General features: G+C 38.8%; 1 protein-coding gene across 4 annotated transcripts in view; it reads left to right on the top strand.

Moving 5' to 3' along the window:
• The window catches only part of actn1 (actinin, alpha 1), a 40,147-nt gene extending 13,833 nt beyond the window's left edge, over positions 1-26,314 (top strand). Inside the window, exons 3-23 of one of the 4 annotated variants that reach the window (XM_077560104.1) lie at positions 5,558-5,672; positions 7,368-7,487; positions 8,608-8,694; positions 8,814-8,901; positions 11,149-11,227; positions 11,371-11,452; positions 12,296-12,381; positions 16,502-16,594; positions 17,391-17,621; positions 17,755-17,902; positions 19,209-19,359; positions 19,710-19,818; positions 20,335-20,475; positions 20,557-20,739; positions 22,845-22,979; positions 23,061-23,240; positions 23,846-23,992; positions 24,477-24,557; positions 24,722-24,787; positions 25,586-25,744; positions 25,854-26,314. In XM_077560104.1, the coding sequence (XP_077416230.1) occupies positions 5,558-5,672; positions 7,368-7,487; positions 8,608-8,694; positions 8,814-8,901; positions 11,149-11,227; positions 11,371-11,452; positions 12,296-12,381; positions 16,502-16,594; positions 17,391-17,621; positions 17,755-17,902; positions 19,209-19,359; positions 19,710-19,818; positions 20,335-20,475; positions 20,557-20,739; positions 22,845-22,979; positions 23,061-23,240; positions 23,846-23,992; positions 24,477-24,557; positions 24,722-24,787; positions 25,586-25,744; positions 25,854-26,012 (2,640 nt within the window). In that variant the 3' untranslated portion in view covers positions 26,013-26,314. Of the gene's footprint in view, positions 1-5,557; positions 5,673-7,367; positions 7,488-8,607; positions 8,695-8,813; positions 8,902-11,148; positions 11,228-11,370; positions 11,453-12,295; positions 12,382-13,903; positions 13,990-16,501; positions 16,595-17,390; positions 17,622-17,754; positions 17,903-19,208; positions 19,360-19,709; positions 19,819-20,334; positions 20,476-20,556; positions 20,740-22,844; positions 22,980-23,060; positions 23,241-23,845; positions 23,993-24,476; positions 24,558-24,721; positions 24,788-25,585; positions 25,745-25,853 lie in introns of all 4 variants that reach the window. The other 3 variants (XM_077560107.1, XM_077560106.1, XM_077560105.1) reach the window with 3 other exon arrangements.
• The last annotated feature ends 321 nt before the right edge of the window (positions 26,315-26,635 follow it).

The following is a 26,635-nucleotide window of genomic DNA, read 5'->3' as shown; positions in this document are numbered from 1 at the left end:
AATCAACACGTGCTAACGGCTAGCGCCTCGTAGCTTGAGAAAGCAAAAAGGCAACGGCGCGGAATGGCAAGGTGGTTGCCGCGGCAACCGCAAAAGCATCTCGTGCCTCAAGGGTGCGCGGCATCTGAAAATGCGTGTCCAAGCGTTAGCCCGGAATACAAACGTGATGTGATCAGGTTTTTCCTTTGGATTAATCTTTAAAAGAAAAAAAATCAATTCAGTATCTCTACTGTAACAAAATCCATCCGTCTTGCATAACGGTTTCCGATTCAGGCTCCTTTTGGATGAATTCCCAAGGAAGAGTTTGCGAAAATACGAGCACTGGAAATTGCCCAAAATGGTTTGCTTCAAACCAACATGGTTGACTTTCAGTCTGATTTCAGTGGTGGGACCTTTTGGACTTGTTTTGTACACCCCTGTTTACTGTGGTCAGCACGTCGGCTTCAAAGTTCTGAAATTCCGGGTTCGAATCCCAGTTTTGGGCCTTCCTGTGTGGAGTTTGCGTGTCTTCCCAAGCCTCTGTGCCAATATTCGACATTTTAACAGATGTTTACATAAGGCTTTTAAAAAATTTAAATTTTTTTTTTTTTTTTTTTTTTACTTTATAAGAGGTGCTGCGGACCCTGGGAACTCTCAAATTTTTATTTTTTTTTTTGAAATTAAAACAAAGATAAGTGAAAGTTTAAGATTTCGGTTATTTTGAAATTTTGGAAAACTTTATTTACAGTAGAAAACTATAGGGAACTATTAATGTATCATTTTTTTCATTTAACTTTGTAAGATATGCTAATGACCTTTTGACTTTTTGTTTAAAAAAATCTGTTAAATCTGAAATGTTGTTGAATAAACATGCTGAAAGACATTTCAACAAAGTTAAGAGTTAGCGTTCATATATATATTTTTTTAACATGTTGAAGCCAATATTTTCCCTTTTACTGAAAATGAATATCGGCTCCAAATATCGATGATTTGCCTCCTTGACTACTAACAATGGAATGATGACCAACAAAAAAGAAATCATTTTCCTAATCTCAAATGTATTTGCCTATTTTGTCGAGTGAAAATCGTCTCACGACGTTGACAAACGTCTTCCTGTGCGTCACCCTTGCCAGCAACATCTGACTTCCTTTCCTAGTCCTGTTCAACCGCTCCGACACTTGAACTGGCAAGAGTGCGGCAGGAAATATTTTTTTTTTAAAGCGAGGATGATTAATGAAGGGAGGAGTGGAGGAATTTTGAAATCTGCTCACAAGTTATGTGCTTTTCACTGAGCTGCGTTCCCAGCTCGAAATCGTACCTTGTCCTCGGTGGGTTACCGCGGGGGGGGGGGGGGGGGGGGGTGGGGGGGGGGCGTTGTTGTGCTTCACCATGCTCTTGACCCTTCTTAACTTTTTCTGGCAGGCCTCGCATTTTGGGAGGTGGCGACCAGAGAGAGAGAAAAAGCAGACTCACGTATGAGCCAGCCAGATGTTGTTGTGTTTTCACTTTTCTTGAAATGACGCAACAAGTGAGGCCAGAGCAAATTTGGAGTCATTGATAAAACAGTAAACCAAAGATTGATCATTCACCGGAACTTTAAGGATATTTGAACACGTTATGTTTTGAGATAAGAGTATTTTTATAAAGTTAATCCAAAGAAAGCACTTTGTCTATCTGCGTTGTATCTTGCTAAATACCAACCAAACAAGATCAAACTAATAATAATAATAATAATAATAATAATAATCTGAAAACATTGCAATAAAAACAAAAATATTAGGGGAAAAAATAAAAGGATTGAGGCACAAAAAACACACACAAATAAATGCAAGTGCAAAAATATTAAACCAAAACCTACTCAAGCATTACATGAAAAACATGAAAAATACACAAATATTAAGGGACGAAATCTACATTATTAGATTTATAAAAATAATAATAAAAAAAATTGCGAAAGGTATGATATGAAAACTAAAACATTTTCAACAAACAAACAAAATCTTAAATTATTGGACACAAATATATTTAAAATAAAACAACACAACAATGTCTGATAATAGTACAAAAACATTAGAAAAATTAAAAAATCTACTAACGTTTGACAAAAAATACATTAAAAAGTATTATAAAATAATACAATGTACGATACAAAACAATGCAAAAAATATGAGACAAAATTTGATTTTGAACAACACTCTTTTTGGCATGTCTCTCCACATTGAATTCATTGAAAGATCTCTGTTACTGTCGCAGCCCCAAACATCCAAGATGCTTTGGGGCGTGTGCCCACCACCATAAATCTTTTCCGGTGGCTTCTATCCTCGGAAATGAAACACCATATAATCTTTCCTCTGTTCCTTTCGACGTCCATTCCGCTCTGCTTCCTTTCAGCGGGCGGCGCACGCCAATATATGAAAACCAAGCGGTCGCGTAAACGTCCACCGATGACGACCGCCTTTTTAAGGGATGACATGTGATGTGAGTGCCAACAGCGTGCACGCTAACATTATGGGCGAACAGACCAGTTGAGAAATGCTATCGCCAAAAGAAATACATCAGGAATTTTTTTTTATTTAAGCCAAAACATTGCACAATATAACAAGAGCCAAAACAATAATCCTTAAGATATTATAACAAATAATAATACATCAATACCCATCAAACAGAGTATGCAAGTTTTGCAAAAGTTATCAAATTATTAAACAAAAATATTTGTGGGGGGAATACAAAAAAACTAAAACATTGTAAAATAAGTAAAATAATTCAAAATATAAGGCAAAAAGTACAAAAATATTACTCTCAAACGACAAAAAAAAAGAAAAAAATACACAAATATGAAAAAATAATAGATTTATAAAAAATTAAAATCTTTGCCCAAAATCATTTAAACAAAAATGTACACCAGGCAAAAATAGTACACCAATAATAGCTGAAAATATTAGAGGAAAAAATATGACATTAAAAATGCCCAAAAATTATTCTACAAAAATACACATATATTAAAAATATATACCAGTATATAAAATTATTGGAAAGGTAAAAAAAGCTAAATATATGCAAAAGTATTATAAAAATGCAAAAATATTGGGATTTATTTGGGAGTTATTTGCAAAAACATGACACTAACACAAATATTAGATAGAAAAACATACACAAATAATAGACAAATATTACTTAGCTGAAAATATTAGAGGAAAAAAATTACATTAAAAATGCCCCAAAATTATTCTATAAAAATACACATACATTAAAAATATATACCGGTATACAGTATACAATTATTGGAAAGGTAAAAAAAGAAAGAAAAAAAGCTAAATATATGCAAAAGTATTATAAAAATGCAAATATATTGGGATTTATTTGGGAGTTATTTGCAAAAACATGACACTAACACAAATATTAGATAGAAAAACATACACAAATAATAGACAAATATTACTTAGCTGAAAATATTAGAGGAAAAAATATTACATTAAAAATGCCCCAAAATTATTCTACAAAAATACACATATATTAAAAATATATACCGGTATATACAATTATTGGAAAGGTAAAAAAAAAAAGAAAAAAAGCTAAATATATGCAAAAGTATTATAAAAATGCAAATATATTGGGATTTATTTGGGAGTTATTTGCAAAAACATGACACTAACACAAATATTAGATAGAAAAACATACACAAATAATAGACAAATATTACTTAGCTGAAAATATTAGAGGAAAAAATATTACATTAAAAATGCCCCAAAATTATTCTACAAAAATACACATATATTAAAAATATATACCGGTATATACAATTATTGGAAAGGTAAAAAAAAAAAGAAAAAAAGCTAAATATATGCAAAAGTATTATAAAAATGCAAATATATTGGGATTTATTTGGGAGTTATTTGCAAAAACATGACACTAACACAAATATTAGATAGAAAAACATACACAAACAATAGACAAATATTACTTAGCAGATAATAATACCATGAGCAATGTTTGGCTAAGTTAAGAACATTATGAAAACATATTAGAAATTAGTGCAAAAAAAGTCGGAAGACATACCCCCAATAACAAAATAAAAAATTAAAGGAAAATACCGTTTTGAAATATTATCACCTTGGCTGCCTTGGGCGTGCACTGACGCTACTGCTCCCAACGAGGCTCAATATGTTTACCATAATTACAATTGGCAATTGCATCTCAGTTTATCGCTAAAGCGTTTCATCCCTATTTGGGTGGCTTTTTGTCGGGAAAAAGCACAGAGGCAGCTTACACGGGGCCTGGCTGGGCTCCTGCGGGTTCTCCACGGCATCTCTGTTGGAAACACGGAAGCCTGATGTTTGTTCTCAGGGTGTAATTAACCCCGAGGATCATAAAGAGGCTTTCATGCCGGGCCGTTTGCTGGGCCTGCCTGAACACTTGTGCCAGCCCCAGCTGTTATTATTCTGTGTTCCTCGATGTTTTCCCTCGGAGTGCCTGCAGTGCCAAGAAAAATCCTTGGATCGCTACACTTACTGTGTGTGTACAGTATACAACGGAAGGGAAGTGGACTGTAGATTATAGAGCGCGGTAGTATTGCAGGACTAAACCAACAAGAAACACGCGATTCCAGTAGAACGCGGTTCCGTGGCAATTTAGCGGGGGGTCAATAGAATACACGACCTAGTGTGTAAAATGTTGTTTGTGGTGGATAGCGACAGAGACCTGCCACAAGTAGCAAAAATATGTGGCGGCAAAGCACTACGTGTGTCTTAATGAAACTCTTAACATCAAGTCAACATACTTTCTTGACACTAAGATGCCACCAGATGGCAAAATGTACTAAAAAAAAAATAGTTGATGCAAAATTGGCACCTTATTTATTTTTATGTTTTATCATGTTCCCCTACAAAAAAATTGCAAATTTGGGAATGCCAAACTGAGAATATGCAACGATTGTCACTGCATTGTCAAAATGTAAATACCAAATATATATATTTTTTTAAACTGTCTTCAAGCTGTTTAATACTATCAAACTAAAACTAAAGAAAATTATACGTTGGGTATTTAAAGCACCCATATTGCACTACCTGAATGCTAACAAACGATGGGAATAGGCATGGGCCCATTACTGGTTTGAGGTTTCAATAACTGCTAATACTGGCTGTCACTGCTAATGAGCTTCTTTTTTTTTTACGACATTAACACTGCAAAAAATGGATGCCTTTTCTGTTGATTGTGCATTGTCCCCAAAAAAATGGTGCCAGCTGGTACTCGTTAGCCCCAAGGACAAGTGGGGTTTCACTCACTGTACACAATCAGATGAGAATAAATATTGATTCTCTTATTTTAAGAAAGTGTAGCAACACCAGTTTGTCTTCTTTTTAGGAAATCGATTAAGACAATTACAATAGTTTGAAATGTGTGAATTACGATGCTGTAAAACACTTTAATGATCCATTTAAGAGCCTAGGAGAGGCTGTGTTATACCCTCCCTCCCCCAATGTTGCCCAATGTGTATTACTCCACATTACTGAGTAAAACCTTCCGAAAAATATGAACTCAGATTGATATCACTTCCTTTTTTTTTCCTTTTCTTCCGTAGACATTCACAGCTTGGTGCAACTCTCACTTGAGAAAAGCCGGCACGCAGATAGAGAACATCGAAGAGGACTTCCGGGACGGTCTGAAACTCATGCTCCTACTAGAGGTCATCTCGGGTAAGGGATTGCCATCTGCCGACGATGTGGCTAAAGTGCTTACACTACTTCAGTGGAAGAGATACAAATAAAAACATGGGCTCTGCTAAAAGTAGTAGTTTGGTTCCCATAGAGGGAGCAAACGTTGCAATGTTTGTCAAATATTTTAATTAGGGGTGTCAGGCGATTAAAAATTTAAGTGTAATCAATCGCATGACTTCAATAGTTAAACTCGTGATTAATCGCACATTTTATATCTGTTCTAAATGTACAGTAAGTTTTCCTACTGTTGTTAACATAAAAGTGGGGGGAAAAAACGTTAAACTAATAGAAATATGACTATCTTTTAGTCAGTGATTCTGTAATTTCATAATAATTCATCAAATTAAGTTGGAATTAAAAATATGTACTGTACTGTAAAAAATGAGTGTGATATTGATTTGTGTTGAGGTCATTTTTCTGCCACTAGGTGGCATAATTGCAATTGTAAGACATTGGTGACAGCTCAATGCATTTTATTCCCATCTGCCGACGATGTGGCTAAAGTGCTTACACTACTTCAGTGGAAGAGATACAAATAAAAACATGGGCTCTGCTAAAAGTAGTAGTTTGTTTCCCATAGAGGGGGCAAACGTTGCAATGTTTGTCAAATATTTTAATTAGGGGTGTCAGGCGATTAAAAATTTAAGTGTAATTAACCGCATGACTTCATTAGTTAACTCGTGATTAATCGCACATTTTATATCTGTTCTAAATGTACAGTAAGTTTTCCTACTGTTGTTAACATAAAAGTGGGGGAAAAAACGTTAAACTAATAGAAATATGACTGTATCTTTTAGTCAGTGATTCTGTAATTTCATAATAATTCATCAAATTAAGTTGGAATTAAAAATATGTACTGTACTGTAAAAAATGAGTGTGATATTGATTTGTGTTGAGGTCATTTTTCTGCCACTAGGTGGCATAATTGCAATTGTAAGACATTGGTGACAGCTCAATGCATTTTATTCCCATCTGCCGACGATGTGGCTAAAGTGCTTACACTACTTCAGTGGAAGAGATACAAATAAAAACATGGGCTCTGCTAAAAGTAGTAGTTTGTTTCCCATAGAGGGGGCAAACGTTGCAATGTTTGTCAAATATTTTAATTAGGGGTGTCAGGCGATTAAAAATTTAAGTGTAATTAACCGCATGACTTCATTAGTTAACTCGTGATTAATCGCACATTTTATATCTGTTCTAAATGTACAGTAAGTTTTCCTACTGTTGTTAACATAAAAGTGGGGGAAAAAACGTTAAACTAATAGAAATATGACTGTATCTTTTAGTCAGTGATTCTGTAATTTCATAATAATTCATCAAATTAAGTTAGAATTAAAAAGATATACTGTACTGTAAAAAAATGAGTGTGATATTGATTTGTGTTGAGGTCATTTTTCTGCCACTAGGTGGCATAATTGCAATTGTAAGACATTGGTGACAGCTCAATGCATTTTATTCCCATCTGCCGACGATGTGGCTAAAGTGCTTACACTACTTCAGTGGAAGAGATACAAATAAAAAACATGGGCTCTGCTAAAAGGAGAAGTTTTGATTCATCTCCTTTATTTACTATAAGTCATTTAGCCATTTGCTATCAGGCTGCATAGATAAAAAAAAAAAAAGTACTTGATTACTTCCAATCAGCGTAAGATGCCTTTACTTTTCCCCATCCAGGGGAACGTCTGGCCAAACCCGAACGGGGCAAGATGAGAGTGCACAAGATCTCCAATGTGAACAAAGCCCTCGACTTCATCGCCAGCAAAGGAGTCAAGCTGGTGTCCATCGGCGCCGAGGGTAAGCGGCGTCGCGTCTCAGCGACTTTATGAAATCTATTTGAATTCGGCCTTCAGCCATTAATAACGGCGCTTACGAGCGAGCCTCGTTGCCATGGTTGCAGGGCTGCTGTGCCGTTCATGAGGAGAGCTGTAGGTTTCTCAAACCTTTTTAAAACCAAGCTCCTCCTAAAATCATTTTGAAGTTGAGAACTGAACAACAACAATCATGACAAGAAGTAGTAAATCGCAAAGGCTGCAATTTGGAAACAAAAAAAAAACAACTCTTTCTTCATTCCAGTCGGTTAGTAGATTTTAACATAATTGTCGGCTAATATGATGAACAACATCATTCGTTCTAATTCCGTCCTAGTTTATTGACTACACTTAATTTCCTCCATTAAACATCAATCACTTTTGTGTTTGCACAGAGCAAAAGCAGTTAATACCCCAAACCAATGTCAGTTTCCATTAGAAGTGATTTACACGATTGATTATGCCTGAAAGATATTTGGTGCGACAATTTGATCAGATTTGTTACGGAGGTTCCGAGCCAGACCGACATTCCAGACGGATTATGCGCCTGCAATCTCTCATCCATACATCTCATCGAGGGGGAGCTGCTTGGGATTTTTTTTACAGCGGGTGTGTAGTGTTGCCCTTTCAAATGGCATTAACGGGATGGATCGGTCGTATTGTGTGTCAACCACAATCGGCGGCTGTTTTTAACCCTCCGTCGACTCATTCCGCATCCACGCGTCCATCTTGCAGTTTGTCCGTCACGCTGGAAGCGGCAACCTGAGCCGCCTGATCCTGATTGGATTACAGCGATTTATTGAAGGCGGGCAACCTGTTGGAAAGGATTTTCATTACGGATAACGCAGAGAGAAGAGCAGATAGGACTGCTCCATTCACACAATACTCGTCATCATCATCAATGACTTGTGCCAGAACCCCCCCCCCCCCCCAAAAAAAAGATACATGTTGGAAATGAATCTAATATACAAACAGAACACGGCCACAATTGCCGTACATAATTCAACTGTTTGATTTGCTTTTTTCCCGCCATTGCTTTTGAAAAAAAAAAAAAAAAATTATTTGATTTAAATCACTTTTTTTTTTCTTTTTTTTTTTACATACAGAAATCGTAGATGGCAATGCCAAGATGACGCTGGGAATGATCTGGACCATCATCCTCCGCTTTGCCATTCAAGATATTTCCGTTGAAGGTAATGTTGTGTGTGAGTGGTCAACTGATTGTTTTCCCAATCAGTGCAAGTAAACAGTACAGTAAGTATTAGCGCCGAGTCATCCCGAGTCATCCCTCTGTCTTTTTTCCCGACTTCAGAGACGTCCGCCAAGGAGGGTCTCCTACTTTGGTGCCAGCGGAAGACGGCGCCCTACAAGAACGTCAACATTCAGAACTTTCACATCAGGTGAGCGCAAACGTTTTTATCCGCTTTGCTTTAATTCCATGTTTGATCATTTCTATCATAACAGGGCGAAGACAACGGTTTGACCAAAAACCTTAAAATTTTCGAAAGTTTGTTAGAGTGTTTGCGAAGGTTGCGAATGGCGAATTCTCCTCAGGGTTCGTTCAAGGTTGCAATGTTTGTCAAATGTTTTAATTCGGGGTGTCAGGCGATTAAAAATGTAAGTGTAATTAATTGCATGACTTCAATAGTTAACGCTTATATCTGTTCTATTCTTTGGCTGCATCGTGATTCAGTAATTTCATAATAATTCATCAAATTAAGTTAGAATTAAAAAGATGTACTGTACTGTAAAAAATGAGTGCGATATTGATTTGTGTTGAGGTCATTTTTTCTGCCACTAGGTGGCATAATTGCAATTGTAAGACATTGGTGACAGCTCAATGCATTTTAAGTGTGAGCAATTTAAGTTTTAATGTTGTTTTTTTTCTTGTCGCAAGGAAATTTTGAATAAGTTCACCGCGAGAAAGATGCTAGTTTCGTTAGCTCGTCTAGCAGACTTTCGTAAGGCAAAGATACGCGGCTTGTTTATATACGCAAGGTTTTAAAATAAACTTCACCTGGGAGTGCCAATAAACAGCTTCAAGCGCAAGGGCAGTTGGCATCTTTTTTTGAAGAACTGTCAAATATCTTCCAAACTTGCACGCGGCAGCTCAGGGACACAAAGCAAAAAAAAAAAAAAAGAAGCCATCTTAGGGTTGTAACTCGAAAACTAATAGATTTGGGCACTTGTAATTCAGAATAGCAATATATTTAAACTTAAGCTAACGCCTGATATAGCAAGAAAATACGAGTGCAGATTTAAGTCACTTTTTTAACGTTGTATTTGGGCAGCGCTACCTGCTAGCAGCTTAGCTAAACAGACAAACTCAACTAACCGAAAGCACACGCGCGCACACTACATAAAAAAAAAAAAAAGGCAACATTTCATAACGTTTTGACAGCGCAAGTGACTTCATCGTCTAATTATCTCTCTCTTGGCAATGCGGTTCCAGTTTTTGCAAAACATGCTTTTTTGGCTTGAATTGATGAGAAGTTGAACTGTAACTAACCCGCGATGAGATGAATACAAGATGTAGATAAGCAGTGTTAGTTACCATAATGCTGGAACAAGGATGTAAAGTGTGTGTGTGTTGGGGGGGGGTTATTGAGTGCTGTACTGTATGTCTGTTTTGCCAGATTGTTGAATCATTGATACCTGTGGATGAAAGGCGAGAAGAAGAAAGGTGGTGGGGTGGGGGGTGGGGGGAGTCATATCAGCGTGAAGGGTCAGATGTGGGAGGGGGGTCCCGGGCCCTTTTGATGTGGTCTCTGGGACACCTGAGATGTGAAGCAGACGAGCAAACAATAGCTTCTTTTTTATTCTTTTTATGTTTGAAGGCCTTCTTTGCGGTTCCAAAGCAGTAAAAAAAAAAAAAAAAGCTCAACAATTATTTCATAATACTGTATATGTGTGTGTGTATGTATTTTAATAAATATATATATATATATATAAAGAAAAAAATCTATCATTCACTCAGATAAATGCAGACTTTGGATGATCTGCGTCGTTGTTTGCGTCAATCAAAAATTGACAAAAATCAAAACTAACTCCAAAGATGTGTGTGGCTGTCTGCATAGTTATTTTAAACCCTTAAAACAAAAAAAATCTACCATAAATTTGAACTAACCCTGTGATTTGCATGGTGATTTGAATCAGTCACAAATCATCCCCAAATTATGTGAAAAAATGTTCTACTTAATCTTATTAATTACGATAAAACGTCAGATACTATGCAAAAACAATGGAAGCACACTTATAAAACGAGTTAAAGGATTAGAAGATAAAAGAGTGAGCAACTCTGAAGTTTCCATTCATAGCACTCACGAAAAAAAATCCTTGAGGCAATTTCTCTTTCTATGATCATATTCCAGAATGTCCTTCAGCGCATAGTTTTATCAACTTGTTAGATCTGAAAGCATTTCCATGTGTTCATCAAAGACACAAGTTGTTTGCAGTCATTTGGTTTATTAAGCCTCAAATCGAATGCATGTTTTTTCTCTGAAATATTTTCCTAAATGAGTTTAAAGAGAAGAATCGCCCTGGTAATTTTGGTCCACTTACCAGAACGTTTGGATTTCAATATGGCAGAAACAGTACATGTGAAAAATCCCCCCCAAAAAAAATCACAATTTCTTCTTGGTCTTCAGCTGGAAAGACGGTTTGGGCTTCTGTGCGCTCATTCATCGGCACCGTCCTGAGCTCATCGACTACGGGAAACTACGCAAGGTGAGAGGACGCGCGACACAACTAGAATGTCACTTAGCAGAGCGTAGACCTCCACCAAGGCCAAACTGTCACAATGTAGACTACAAGGGGTTGGGGGGGGGCACAAATTGGATGATTCCAACAATGTGGTTTTCTGTCGTCAGGACGACCCCATGACCAACCTGAACACAGCCTTCGACGTGGCCGAGAAGTATCTGGATATTCCCAAAATGTTGGACGCAGAAGGTGAAAAAAAAATGTTTTCCTTCAATCAACCGTTAGCTCCGAATGTGAACATATTCGAGCTTAGCATTGCAAGTGGCTTCAAAATGTCATCCTCGCTGCCAATCACGTAAATCCGTTAGCTGGCTAATTGTGGAAAAAAGTGCTGGATTGCAATATCACATTTACCCTCATTTACATAATCCCACCTCCACACCAAATTTTCCTCCCAATGATTTGGCAGCTAGGCTGAGCTAAAGTCCGCCGTCTTCAAGCCGAAAGAATATAACGTCAAAGCCAAAAGCTAAGCAGAGCTGCAGTGTGCGCAGATCAGCTTCTAATAAGCGGCACAAAGTCACACGTTGAGCCAAGTTGTCAAAGGGGTTTATTTATTTTGATTTATAAAATATAGTTAGAAATTGAGATCATGCATTTTGTGTCACACAGCATTGTAATTACTGAATTGATTTAATTACATGTATTTCTTTTTTTTTTACCAATAATGTAAAAAATGTAGTATTTAGACAATGTGTTATTCCAAATGTATTAATTTAATAACATGTAGTGTAATTTAACAATTTAAACGTGTGGGAACTGTTTTATTTAAATTGTGGAAAAAATTCATAATATATTGCAGGTGTTTTTTTCCTATTTTTTTTATATATATTCACACAGACGTGCTTTGTGTTTTTTGGACAATTTAACAAATCGAATCCTCCCTCCCTAACACATCTGGACTTGTTGATGTGTGGCGATGATGCTGAGCTCAACCTCCTCAATGACAAGCCCCCCCCCCCTCCTCCCTCCACCACACCTCTCTCTCTCTATCCCCCTTTCTTCTCCCCCGTACCCTCCTCCCCCCCGCAGACATTGTGGGCACTGCCCGTCCGGACGAGAAGGCCATCATGACCTACGTGTCTAGCTTCTACCACGCCTTCTCGGGCGCCCAGAAGGTACCCGTGGATGCAGCGTCTCCTCCTTCCTCCTCCTCCTCCTCCTCCTCCTCCTTCTCCACACCCACACATTCTCACCTTGTCTTTTTACCCCCTCAGGCGTTATCCTAACACTTTCTCTCTGCAGTGCACAAGCTTCCCTGCAGGGGTCACACTCACTCTGCATGTTTTCAAAATGCATGACGGGATGATGGGATTTGTCTCGAAAGCTCTGGTCTGCCTCGCTGTGATTAGCAACACAGGATCCCCCCCCCCCCCCCCAAAAAAAATGAAAATGTGGCAAAATGCAGGGACTGGTTGGAATGGCCACTACAGCACAAGTCTGAAAATCTGATGAAGCGTTAGGGAGGAAAAATGGCCTTTTGGGGGGAACGCAATTGTGTTTTTTTTGCCTGTGGAAAATCTGGTCAGAAATTACCGTAAAACAATATAACTTTAGTATTTCTCAACACATTCAAATTGCGTCACATGTCGGGGAAAAAAACGTAAACATTATTCATGAGAAGAGCAGTGTAGGCAGTAGAATAGGTCATGCACTTTCGTCAACAATTGTTTTCTCATGAATTTATCTGTCATGGGGGATTTTACAGGCATTTGAAGTGCAAATGACAAAATTCCGCCAAGATGGCGGCTCCTCGTCACATTGATACCGTCACTGTTTTAGAGCTCGGGGGCCACTGTGGCTAAGGTTAAATGCTTCCGCACGTCACTTGAGTTAAGCTAAATAAATGCAAGACCTGAAAGGCACTCTTTGAATAAATATTGCTTACAACTAAGGAAATAAGGCTAAACTAGTCCAATCGTACATTTTGTTCTTTTTAAAAAGACGGAGGCAACCATCTTGCTGATGTACAACGCATGGATGACCTGATGTATGCGTCGTTAGCTTCAATAACGGTTAATTTATCGATCGGTGTGAGAAGCTCTTTCCGAATGTTCTGGGCTTCTGTTGCCATGCCGATTTTGTGCCCATGAGTCGCATTAAAAACAAGACACTGTTTAATATTACCTTTTTTAATGTCCCTTATATTATGTCACTTTATAGTGTAACTTCTTATAACTTATTACGGTCTCATAGGTTTTTAAATCATACATATCTAGTTTTATTTTATCACAGGATTTTAAAATGATCATTTTTCCACAAGGACCAATCTTAGGATTGTTAGCCTCAATCCGTTTCAAACAAATTCACTTTTAACACACCTCAGACCAAAATGGTGGTCCCTGTGTCTTTAAATGCTTAAGTTTCATTGTATTGCGTAACTTTTTTTGTTACATATCTTCCCCAAATTAACCGTCACACATTGTTTCACGATTTTTGGCAGCGTAGTGCTACTTAATTTATCCACTGGCATGTAAACTAACAGCAGGCAAACTGGAGATTCTTGAGACTACGCCCCCTGCTGGCCCTTTTTTTTGTCTCTGCACACTTTTACTCTCTCTCTCTCTCCTCTCCTCCCTGTGCTTTCTCCTGCTGCTCCTCTGTTCCTGTGGCCTCCTCCTCCTCCTGTTCCTGTGGCAGATATCATTAGCACCTTGAGGCCAGACGAGAAGGCCGTCATGACTTACGTGTCGTGTTACTACCATGCCTTCTCGGGCAAACAGAAGGTGAGCAGCTCAAACACTCCAAAACACTCCAAAAATCGCCATGGATAAAAGCTATGTGGCAAATTCTGAAAAATCAAAACTAACAGCAGATTTTGGGGATGCTCTCGTTGGGCAAAAAGCAGTCATTTGACTCTTAAAAACAAACAAACCAGAACATAAATGCAGGCTCTGGAACCCCTATGCAGTCGTCCACACAGTGATCAGAGTAAGTGTCAGATATTTAAACATTTAAAATAAAAAAAAAGCCTCAATTTATCCTCTGTGAAAAATGACTAATATTACAGCAGATTACTAAATCAAACTATAGTTTAAAACTATTCTTTGTTGGTGCCTGCATGACTATATTATACTGCCTCCCAGTGGCCAAGACATGCAAACCATTAGGAGCAGCACAATGAATTGGATTGAAGCATTAAATCGGGATACACATACAGACGCTCCCCAACTTACGAACGAGTTACGTTCCGAGCGATCGTTCGTAAGGTGAATTTGTTCATAAGTTGCTTCAGTGCTATATTTTGTATTATAATTTATGTTTTAAAGAGAATACGTACAGTACTGTACTAAGTATGTTAGAGAGAGAGAGCGAGAGACACACACAGTATGTACATGTACGTAATAAGATAAATAAAATGAAGTTTAACTTACTTTTGGAAGATGTACTCGATGCTTAAGGATTTGATGGAGGAGGAGGAAGAGGAGGATTTTATATCATGAGAGGTTCTTCGTCGTCGCTGGAATGGGCTTCAAAAGTTACTTCCTCCTCCGTAACTTCAATGTAGGAAGAAGTTGAGGGTCGCGGAGAAGAAGATGAGGGTTGATGAGTATCTTCCTTGGAGGATTTACTAGAAACTGGCCGAAAGAAGCGATCTAACGACGATTGCACAGTTTTCTTCTTTTTTCATCATAAATGATGCGGTAGCACCGTATGGCATCATTCAATTGATTTGCAACCTTTTTGCAACGTTCAATATTTGGGTCTTGCTGCTCGAAGAGTGCGATGGCTTTATCTGTGAGCGACAGGCGTTTCTTCTTCTTCCTCCTCCTCGACACGTTGCTGCGCCTCCAATGCTGGGTGAGCTCTCACAGCGCCAAGCGTCGGTATTAGCGGCGGAAAGAAGCACTACAGTACTCGGAAAAGGGTGCGCAATACAAAATCGAACTTACAGCATCTCTTTCCGAACATTTTTTGACATGCGCGCATGCGCGCAGACATGTTCGTATGTACCGTTGTTCGTAACACGAATGTTCGTAAGTAGGGGAGCGTCTGTATATTTAATTGTTATTGTGCCATGTTTTTATAAAGTAAAAAACACACACAATACAACAAAAAATATTCGGTGCTTGTGTTCAATCCAATCCCTAAAAATATTATAGAGCTGCAAGCCTGCAACATGGATGCTATGTAGCTTTAGCATTAAGCTAGCAAACTCAAAGTCTGAGATGTGTGGCTTTAAATATACCAGTGGTGCTTTTATCTTTGTTTTATAATTTGACACTGTTCACTGTTTAAAAAAAAAAGAAAAGAAAAGTCCTTTGTAGTTCAGTAAAAGTAGGAATAGACAGTTTAGTGGACTATGTAGGTCACTAATAGTGACGCATAGCAGATGTTAACGGCTGTCAGGGTATTTTCTAAACAAGGCCGCTTTTCCTTCTAAGGAGTCGCGTCGCCTGTCTAAATGTGACTCGTGTGTAAATATTGATAAATACAGAGCAGTACGTTCCACTGCATGTCGCTTTGGCTCGAGCGCCACTAGAGGATCTTTGTTTTTCCGGTCTCCTGGGCGACTTGTCGTCATGGCGACCGCTCCTCCCGCAACGATGCAAAGGACATGTTCAAGGTGGCGAGATGAGCTTGACGTTTTTAGCCATTGGTCAGAGTTTTGGCGTGTGTGTGGAATTATAACACAAGAATCAAGCGTTCCAAATGTTTACACCTAAAAAGGAAAAAGTGCAATGTTGGGGGGAAAAAACAATCAAACACATTTTAATTAACATTTTTATAGCACTTTTTACAGTGTTCTCATTTTTAAATCATTATCCTTTTTTTTTTTATGTATTTTTTTAATTCAAAGAGTAAAAAGGGATTTTTTTTTTTCTTTAAAAAAAATCTGGATGATTGATAATTAGTTCCTTGACTTTTTTTTTTCTTTCGTTAGATTCTAACTTGCATTTGTTTTTGCTATTATCCTAGCTGGAAGACCTTATAGCGGCGCATATGCCATCAATTTTGCTCAAGCAATAAAATCAATCAGACAGAGTGTTATTTTTCCATGCAGCTCTCGTATTGGCTCTCATTGGCTTGCGTAGGTGTACCTAATGACGCGGCCAATGGAATGACATGATCCACAAGCTTTCCTTCTACTTTTGCTGCACTGTTTGGCTTCCTCTGTTGGGAATTTCAAGGACGGAAGCATTTCTTTTTTTTCTTTTTTTTTTTCCTGGCATTAAAAAAAAAAAAAAAAAAAGATAACCATGGCGATTATAATGACGATGGCGTCTGGTGTCGTAGGCGGAGACGGCGGCCAACAGGATCTGCAAGGTGCTGGCCGTCAATCAAGAGAATGAGCAGCTGATGACGGACTATGAGAAGCTGGCCAGTGATGTGAGCACACCCCGAACCCCCCCACCACCCCCACCCTCCCAACACACACTTCTTATGTCTCCTTCCATTTCTTTATCAACCCGTTATCAAACCCGGCTACCTCACCTCCTAACTCACCCTGGGGTTTTTGTGCTCCACATAGACAATAGTAGAAACAAGTGTATTTAAGTATTTTATAGTACATATTGGAAAATAAATTGGATAATTTATCGGGGATTGAAGCAAGTTCATTTTTAACTCTTTGACTGCCAGACGTTTTCAGAAAAGGGATGCCGTGGGTGCCAGCCGATTTAAGCATTTTTGACTGATCTTTCAAGGTCCACAGAAAATGATGTGTTTGGACTATGGAAACACACATACTACCAAATGAAAGATTGGACTCTCATCTTTCATCAGAAAAAAATGTTTGTTTCTACCTTATTCCGTTTTTCAGTAATCAACAATAGAAAATGGTTAGTTTCACCTGTTTTGAAAAAAAAAAAAAAACGTATTTTAACGTCTTTGGCACTCCTCCATAGGATTTTACTAAACGTTATTTAACGTTTTTGGCAGTCAAAGAGTTAATGGTTCCACTGTAGATTGAATGGAGATAAAGAGGGTGATTTTTTAATTTTTTTTATCAGGCAGTAACTCTATTCTTATTTTTCTTTTTATTTCACACACACACACACGCATCAAATCAACTTGTCCCACTTCCTCTCATTCCACCATCATCCTCCATTTTTACTTGCATGCGTCTCAACCCTTCTCTGTCCACACACACACACACACACGCGCGCACGCCATTTTGCTTCAGCTGCTGGAGTGGATCCGCCGCACCATCCCATGGCTGGAGAACCGCGTGCCCGAGAACACCATGCAGGCCATGCAGCAGAAGCTGGAGGACTTTCGCGACTACCGCCGGCTACACAAGCCGCCCAAAGTGCAGGAGAAGTGCCAGCTGGAGATCAACTTCAACACTCTGCAGACCAAACTGAGACTCAGCAACCGGCCCGCCTTCATGCCCTCCGAGGGCCAGATGGTTTCGGTGGGTTTCGTTCCAAGTACCACCTAAAAAAAGAAATTGCAGCTCTCCAAGTAGCACCATAATAACCAACATTAAAATAATGTCAAAGTAATAGTCACACTTGGCCCAAAGATTGAAAGCGTCTTCCTGGCAGGACATCAACAACGCGTGGGGCAACCTGGAGGGCGCTGAGAAGGGCTACGAGGAGTGGCTCCTCAACGAGATCCGCCGCCTGGAGAGACTGGACCACTTGGCTGAGAAGTTCCGCCAGAAAGCGGCCATCCACGAAGGCTGGACAGAAGGTGAGGAAGTGGGAGAAGAAAGCAAGGGAATTTTTTTTTTTTTTTTTTTTCATGGCAACTTGTAACTGAATTATTTGCGGCCTCACGTAAAACCATTTTAGTCTTGGGCAGTGCCAAGAAATTAAAGCTCCCAAAACGTACAAAGTGAATATTTATCATTTATATTTATATTTAATGTTTTATGATACTGTAGTAATAATAATAATAATAACACATTTTATTTGTATACTGCTGTACAGAAGACACTTTACAAAAATAAAATTGATAAAAACTACAGAGTCAAAAGAAAAATGTAAGTAGTACTTCTAAATATATTTTTAAAAAGGATTTTAATTAGTATTCAATGCATTTAATTTTATTTATCATCATTTACAGTAATTTGTGTACAGTATTTCTGTGTATTTACTGTATGTTAGCAGTAGACCAGTATGTGTTTTTTGAGGGCAAATACCGATTATTGGTAATCAAGGAGGCCGATAACCGATATTTGGCACTGATTTTCCTTGGCAATAAAGAGTATAATATTTGTCAAAATTTTGAGTAATACAAACTTCAACACTTAATTTGGTCTTGCCTTTAAGCGTGTTTATTAAACTGCTTTTCAGATTTGCAATAAGTTAACCCTATAAAGCCTGAACCATGAAATATATGAGAGAAAATTCAGATTCTTTTGAACAAACTTTTTTTTTTTTTTATGAAAATCAGCTTCCACGTGACTTGATTTGTGTCATATTCGATACATCCGGTCACAATGCTTTAAATCCGTACATGTACAACTGTCAAAAATATAATAATAAACAGACATATCAATCATATTAGTATTTCCAAAAATCAGAAAGAACGTTTCCCACTATTAATAAACGTAGCTGTCTCTCCTATCTCAATTGGGGCGATCTTGCAAGGTTGCTGGAAAAGCCATTAGCTGGGTGATACTGCCCTCTATTGGATTATCCATGCAATGCATGTGTCAGATCATATATGTCAGGGTTTTAATGGGGAAAAAAATATTCTCATGAAATAGAGGGCTCAAAATGTCTTGTATTTAATATGATGTATTTAATGATCTTAGATAATAGACATTGGCAACAGTGGCTTAGGTTAGATGTGGTCGTTCAGTAACCAGAAGGTCGGCTGTTCGATCCCCGCTCTCCCCATCTCTGTTTTAAAAATGTAACAAAAAGTACTCAAAGCTTTATTTAACACTTCTCCAACGTAAGCTTTTTGTTCACCACACTGCCCTCTGCTGGATCACTAACGGGACTGCCGTTAGATCGTGACGGTCTTGTCTCTCTGCCTCCCTCTGCAGGCAAGGAGGAGATGCTGCAGCGCAAAGACTTTGAGACGGCGTCGCTGTCGGACATCAAGGCGCTGCTGAAGAAACACGAGGCCTTCGAGAGCGACCTGGCGGCCCATCAGGACCGCGTGGAGCAGATCGCCGCCATCGCGCAGGAGTTGAAGTAAGACACTGGCGAGGCTTATTATCGGATTGTAAACAATTGTACTTCTGGGTGATTTTTCAATTTCTTTCAAATAACTTCTGAACACATCTAAATGAATCCAGCATAATCTGTGTGTGAGGAGAATAAATGGAGGGGATGTTGTAAATTGTATAGAGATCACACGATGTTGTAGCCATTTCCGAACCTGGAAGACATTTTCTCAATGGCACATAAAACATTTTGTTGTAGTTGGGCAATTAAGCATAACATAATGGCTAGCCTGCTGGCTAACATTAGCTCCATTAGCTTGCCTGTGCCATTAATTACCCAATTTTGCTTCGGTCAAATGTTTTGTTGTCGTGTCCCAGCGAGCTGGATTACTACGACTCGCCAAGTGTAAACAGTCGCTGCCAGAGAATTTGTGACGAGTGGGACGCCCTCGGGGCTATGACCAAGCAGCGCAGTGAAGCACTGCAGGTGAGTTGATTATATTTAAAACCCAAACACGCAGTACACCCCTCCAAAGTTTCTCTAAATGTCATTCCTGAATACAATTCACTTAGTAGCATGAAATTTGGCAGTCTTGTCTATAAAGACATTAGAAGTCTGCCATTGTGATTTGAATTGACTGTTTTGGCTTGTTTCTTAAAAAATCTGTCTCCAAAAGTCGGTTTGACGTATCAATACGAAATTTAGAGTAGACCAACAAAAGTCTTAAGTAGCCCAGAACCACACAGGAAGTCTGCCATTTTGGTTTGAAGCGGCCATTTTAGGGTCATTTTGTCCATTTCCACGAGTTCTTTAAAAGTGGACACCATCCAACTATTTTGATTTTATTGTTCCAGTCAAGTCAATAAACACCAAATAGAAATGGCCCAAATACTTTTTTTTTTTTTTTTTTTTAAATGTCACTGCGTAGTTTCACTTCAACTGTCGAGTAAAGCTGTTTCCTTGGATCAAATGTTTAAAAAAAACAATCCCGACCTCCAACAGAGAACAGAAAAGCTTCTGGAAACTATTGATCAGTTGTACCTGGAGTTTGCAAAGAGAGCAGCTCCATTCAACAACTGGATGGAGGGCGCCATGGAGGACCTGCAGGACTCCTTCATAGTCCACACCATTGAGGAAATCCAAGTGAGAATACAACACAGCAAGTCGTCATCGAGGAGTTTTCGGTATCTATTCTCACGCTACCGTACGTTTTGCGGTCCGCAGGGACTCAGCACGGCCCACGAGCAGTTCAAGGCCACGCTGCCCGAGGCGGACAAAGAGCGCCAGGCCATCTTGGGCATCCACAATGAGATTGCCAAGATCATGCAGACGTACCACGTCAACATGTCCGGCATCAACCCTTACACCACCATCAACCCTCAGGAGATCAACGCCAAGTGGGACAAGGTGACCACAACGCTAGTTGCGCTCATTTGCATTCATTCACAATGATATTGAAGTGCTTGTTACTTACTGAATGGATTAATAAAAGGGGTGTCAGGCGATTACAATTTTTTATCCTAATTAATCGCATGATGTTAATAATTAACTCACGATTAATCACAAATTTTATCTGTTCTAAATGTTCAATAAAAACAATTCTAAGTTCATTGTCTTGTTTACATAAAAGTGGGAAAAAAATGTTAAACTAATAGAAACATGGCTGACATTTTTTATCCTAATTAATCGCATGATGTTAATAATTAACTCACGATTAATCACAAATTTTATCTGTTCTAAATGTTCAATAAAAAAATTTGAAGTTCATTGTCTTGTTTACATAAAAGTGGGAAAAAATGTTAAACTAATAGAAACATGGCTGACATTTTTTATCCTAATTAATCGCATGATGTCAATAATTAACTCACGATTAATCGCAAATTTGATATCTGTTCTAAATGTTCAATAAAAACAATTCTAAGTTCATTGTCTTGTTTACATAAAAGTGGGAAAAAAAATGTTAAACTAATAGAAACATGGCTGACATTTTTTATCCTAATTAATCGCATGAGGTCAATAATTAACTCACGATTAATCGCAAATTTGATATCTGTTCTAAATGTTCAATAAAAACAATTCTAAGTTCATTGTCTTGTTTACATAAAAGTGGGAAAAAATGTTAAACTAATAGAAACATGGCTGACATTTTTTATCCTAATTAATCGCATGATGTTAATAATTAACTCACGATTAATCACAAATTTTATCTGTTCTAAATGTTCAATAAAAAAATTTGAAGTTCATTGTCTTGTTTACATAAAAGTGGGAAAAAAATGTTAAACTAATAGAAACATGGCTGCCATTTTTTATCCTAATTAATCGCATGATGTTAATAATTAACTCACGATTAATCACAAATTTTATCTGTTCTAAATGTTCAATAAAAAAATTTGAAGTTCATTGTCTTGTTTACATAAAAGTGGGAAAAAAATGTTAAACTAATAGAAACATGGCTGCCATTTTTTATCCTAATTAATCGCATGATGTCAATAATTAACTCACGATTAATCACAAATTTTACATCTGTTTCAAATGTTCAATAAAAACAATTCTAAGTTCATCGTCTTGTTTACATAAAAGTGGGAAAAAAATGTTAAACTAATAGAAACATGGCTGACATTTTTTATCCTAATTAATCGCATGATGTCAATAATTAACTCACGATTAATCGCAAATTTGATATCTGTTCTAAATGTTCAATAAAAACAATTCTAAGTTCATTGTCTTGTTTACATAAAAGTGGGAAAAAAATGTTAAACTAATAGAAACATGGCTGACATTTTTTTATCCTAATTAATCGCATGAGGTCAATAATTAACTCACGATTAATCACAAATTTTATATCTGTTCCAAATGTTCAATAAAAAAAATTCTAAGTTCATTGTCTTGTTTACATAAAAGTGGGGGGAAAATTTTCAACTAATAGAAACATGGCTGACATTTTTTATCCTAATTAATCACATGATTTCAATAATTAACTCACGATTAATCGCAAATTTTATATCTGTTCTAAATGTACAATATAATGTACAATTTTTTTTTGAAGTTGATAGTCTTGTTTACATAAAAGTAGGAAAAAAATGTTAAACTAATATGGCATTGATGCAGTCATTTCATAATAATTCATAAAATTAAGTTAAAAATTAAAACGATGTACTGTACTGTAAAAAACGAGTGAGATATTGATTTGTGTTGAGGTCATTTTTTTCTGCCACTAGATGGCATAATTACAATTGCAATTTTTCTTTTCATATTATGAGCTATCTAAAGCATGAAGCAAATTCTGCACATTTTAAGAATTGTTAAATACAACATTAACCCAGTCTCCACCAATATATGCATTATTATTACATTTATTACTGCTAAATTTTAATGTAGACGTGTCTGCTGCGTTGCGACTGAAATTCCCCTCGTACTTACTTTCCAATTAAGGGGCGGTCATTAATCGCGTGTTAAAAAAATGAGTGGCACTCATTTTGACACCCCTAGTTAATAATGACGTGTCCTTGCAGGTACGACAGCTGGTCCCACAGCGTGACCAGGCCCTGATCGAGGAGCACGCCCGGCAGCAGAACAACGAGCGTCTGCGTCGCCAGTTCGCCAGCCAGGCCAACGTCATCGGGCCTTGGATCCAGACCAAGATGGAGGTCAGTCCGAAGGCCAGACCGCTAGCGAGCAACCTCACCTTCTCCTTCTGATATTTTTGCTCCGTTGCGTGTGGAGTGCAGGAAATCGGCTACATCTCGATGGAACTGCACGGCACGCTGGAGGACCAGTTGACGCACCTGCGCCAATATGAGAAGAGCATCGTCAACTACATGCCCAAGATTGAGCAGCTGGAGGGAGACCACCAGCTCATCCAGGCCGCGCTCATCTTTGACAACAAGCACACCAACTACACCATGGAGGTAGCCGCGAAGAAGCTAACGTTAGCGTCGGAGTCCGTCCAATCCAATCCACTTGATTTCTATAGCACATTTTATGAACAAATTGCTGCACATTGAAATACGCACACTATCATGCACATAAAAAAAAAATATATATATATATATATATATATATATATATATATACAGTATATATATAAAATTTTAAAGTCATAATTAACTCTTTGACTGCCAGACGTTTTCAGAAAAGGGATGCCGTGGGTGTCAGCCGAATTAAGCATTTTGACTGATCTTTCAAGGTCCACAGAAAATTATGTGTTTGGACTATGGAAACACACATACTACCAAATGAAAGATTGGACTCTCATCTTTCATCGGAAAAAAAAGTTTGTTTCTACCTTATTCCGTTTTTCAGTAATCAACAATAGAAAATGGTTAGTTTCACCTCTGTTTTGAAACAAACGTATTTTAACGTCTTTGGCACTCCTCCATAGGATTTTACTAAACGTTATTTAACGTTTTTGGCAGTCAAAGAGTTAAAAAATAATAATAATTAATTAATTCAAAATAAATACAATTATTCTCGAACCCAAGTGATGGTTTTTGTGTCGCCGTCTTGTGTTCAGCACATCCGCGTGGGCTGGGAGCAGCTCCTGACCACCATCGCTCGCACCATCAACGAGATCGAGAACCAGATCCTGACGCGGGACGCCAAAGGCATAAGCCAGGAGCAGCTCAACGAGTTCAGGGCCTCCTTCAACCACTTTGACAGGGTCAGTCGCAATTCCTGTCCCTCTATGTTCGTGCCATATATGAGTGATGACGCCGGGGTCACCACGCGGTCGGAGAGCCTGCCGCACACGCTGCACATTAACGCCTGAGAATGCCCTGGCCAATCAACATATGTGTATGGATGGATGGATGTGTGTGTGTGTGTGTGTGTGCGCGTCTGCATGTGTGTGTGCGTTTGTGTGACCCTGCAGATGCTAACCAACATGCGATGTCTTCTCTGTTTTCTGTGTCTCCTGCATGCCTTCCCGCCGCCACCACCAAACACATGCACACGTGCCTCCACCCCCTCCCCCACAATGCATGACATCACCCACACCTCCCCGTCAATCACCTTCGCGCTGTCGTCCGAATGCCACCACCCCACTTGTCCCGTCCTGCGGCTGTCACGGCTGTTATGTGTCGCTGCATGGCCCCCCGATGCCCACCACTACCCCTCACCACCACCACCACCACCACACACGTCAGGACCACTCTGGCACGCTGGGGGCCGAGGAGTTCAAGGCCTGCCTGATCAGCCTGGGCTTCGATATCGCCAATGACGCGCAGGTACTCCTTTAACTCATCTCACCTTTTTTGTTTTGTTTTTCTTTTCCTTTCCTCCCTGCTTTTCCTCCCTTCGTCCTCTCTTCCGACGGTTTCCCTTTTGCTTCCGTCTCCTTTTTCTCTCTTTTTTTTCCCTCCTTCCCGTCCGTCGCTCGTCCCTTTTGTAGAAGAGAACGGGAGTGATGGACGCCGACGACTTCAAGTCCTGCCTTATCTCCGTTGGTTACAACCTGGTAAAGTTTGTCCGTTTTTGGTCGCTGTGTATGAGAGGCCGCGAGAGCAGGTAAACACGCGCGTTGTACACAAGAGCGTTACCGCACCACTTAGAGTGGTGCCTTGAGATATGAGTTAAATTTGTCCTCTGACCATGCTTGTGACTCAAAGCGAGAGAACTACTCTAATCTAACTAGTTAGAAACTAAATAAATCAACAAATAACTAGTGGGCTAGCTAACTTAACAACTCACCACTGAGCTACCTAGAAAATGAACAAGCTAACTAAACGATTAACTAACTATCTCACAATCAATTAACTAGCTAAAACAACAAATAGCCAACAATATATATTTAGCTAGCTATCCATAAAACATGCTAACAAAAATAATCATCCAACTACTTATCAGACTAACTAGCCACCTAATTAATTTAACTATCTTGCTAGATCATTATTTCAGTAGCTATCAATGCAGTAATTAATGAACAAACTACCTAGGGAAGTATATGATCATCTAAATAACTATGTAAGCGATCTAGAAATTGTGCTGTCTATATAATTGAACTGCCAGGCTAACGAACTAGCAAGTGAGCTACCCAGCAAGTTAGCTAGGGTTAGCTACTTAGAAAGCTATAGTATTCCAGCTAACTAGCTGAGTAAATAAAGTTAAAGTACCATTTGGTTTGCAATACACTAACCAACTAGTTATCTAGCTAACTAAACAACTAGCAGCCAAGCTTCCTAAACCAGCGCTTCCGCATGCAGAATTATTATATGATTGTAATTATGCATGTGTTGTGGATGTTTGCGTATCGCAGGGCGAGAGCGAGTTTGCCCGCATCATGAGCATTGTGGATCCCAACCGCATGGGCGTGGTCACCTTCCAAGCCTTCATCGACTTCATGTCGCGCGAGACGGCCGACACCGACACGGCCGACCAGGTCATGGCCTCCTTCAAGGTCCTGGCCGGAGACAAGGTACATCCGTTAGGAACGCTGTATAGTGAAACATTTATATGTAAATATCATAATTGTTCAGTTTATGTGCCTCAAAATGTAGAGTAAAATCTGTGCGCTCCATCAACAGAACTACATCTTGGCGGATGAGCTGCGGCGAGAGCTGCCCCCCGACCAGGCGGAGTACTGCATAGTTCGCATGGCCCCATACACGGGCCCCGACGGCGTGCCAGGGGCCCTCGACTACATGTCCTTCTCCACCGCCCTCTACGGCGAGAGCGACCTTTGAACTCTCTCCGCCGCTCTGCCCCCCACACCTGCCCGCTTCTTTTTGTACGTCTCTGGCCTTATCTTTTTTGTCCTCCTCACAAGTTGTGTTGTTCCTTTGCGCCCCCTCCCCCCCCCGCCGCCCCATGCCAAGCAGTTTACACAGAGAAAAACAAGTTATGTTTTTATTTTCTTGTCATTGTCCTCATTCATAAAGGAATAAAGTGAACATATTTTATGATACTGAACAAAAAAAGCAAGGTATTTTTCTTCACCTGGTTGAGAGTGAGAGATGGAAGTTGTAATAAAGAAAAATTGCTTTCATGTTCTCTGTTGATTTCTTGGGGGGGGGGGGCTAATCATGATATTCATCAAAAACATTGTTCCCGTTATCAAACAGTTGTTCCAGATTTAATGTCTATACCATGGAAAAAGCATAAGGTGCTAAGATGAATATGTATTAGTTTCATTATTTCCAAGACTTTAAATGACATACAGTATTTTTAATTGTGTATATATTACCTAGGAACTCCGTGTTAGATCGGGCTTCTATCAGTGGGAGTATGAGCTACCTTATTAATACTGTATACATTAAAAAAAAAAGTTTGATATTTTATACAGCAATAGAACACAAGCTAACACATT

The sequence above is a fragment of the Vanacampus margaritifer genome, chromosome 1, assembly GCF_051991255.1.
Source record: "Vanacampus margaritifer isolate UIUO_Vmar chromosome 1, RoL_Vmar_1.0, whole genome shotgun sequence".
In the NCBI taxonomy this organism is placed as follows: domain Eukaryota; kingdom Metazoa; phylum Chordata; class Actinopteri; order Syngnathiformes; family Syngnathidae; genus Vanacampus; species Vanacampus margaritifer.
This window is presented reverse-complemented; position numbering and strand designations above follow the sequence as displayed.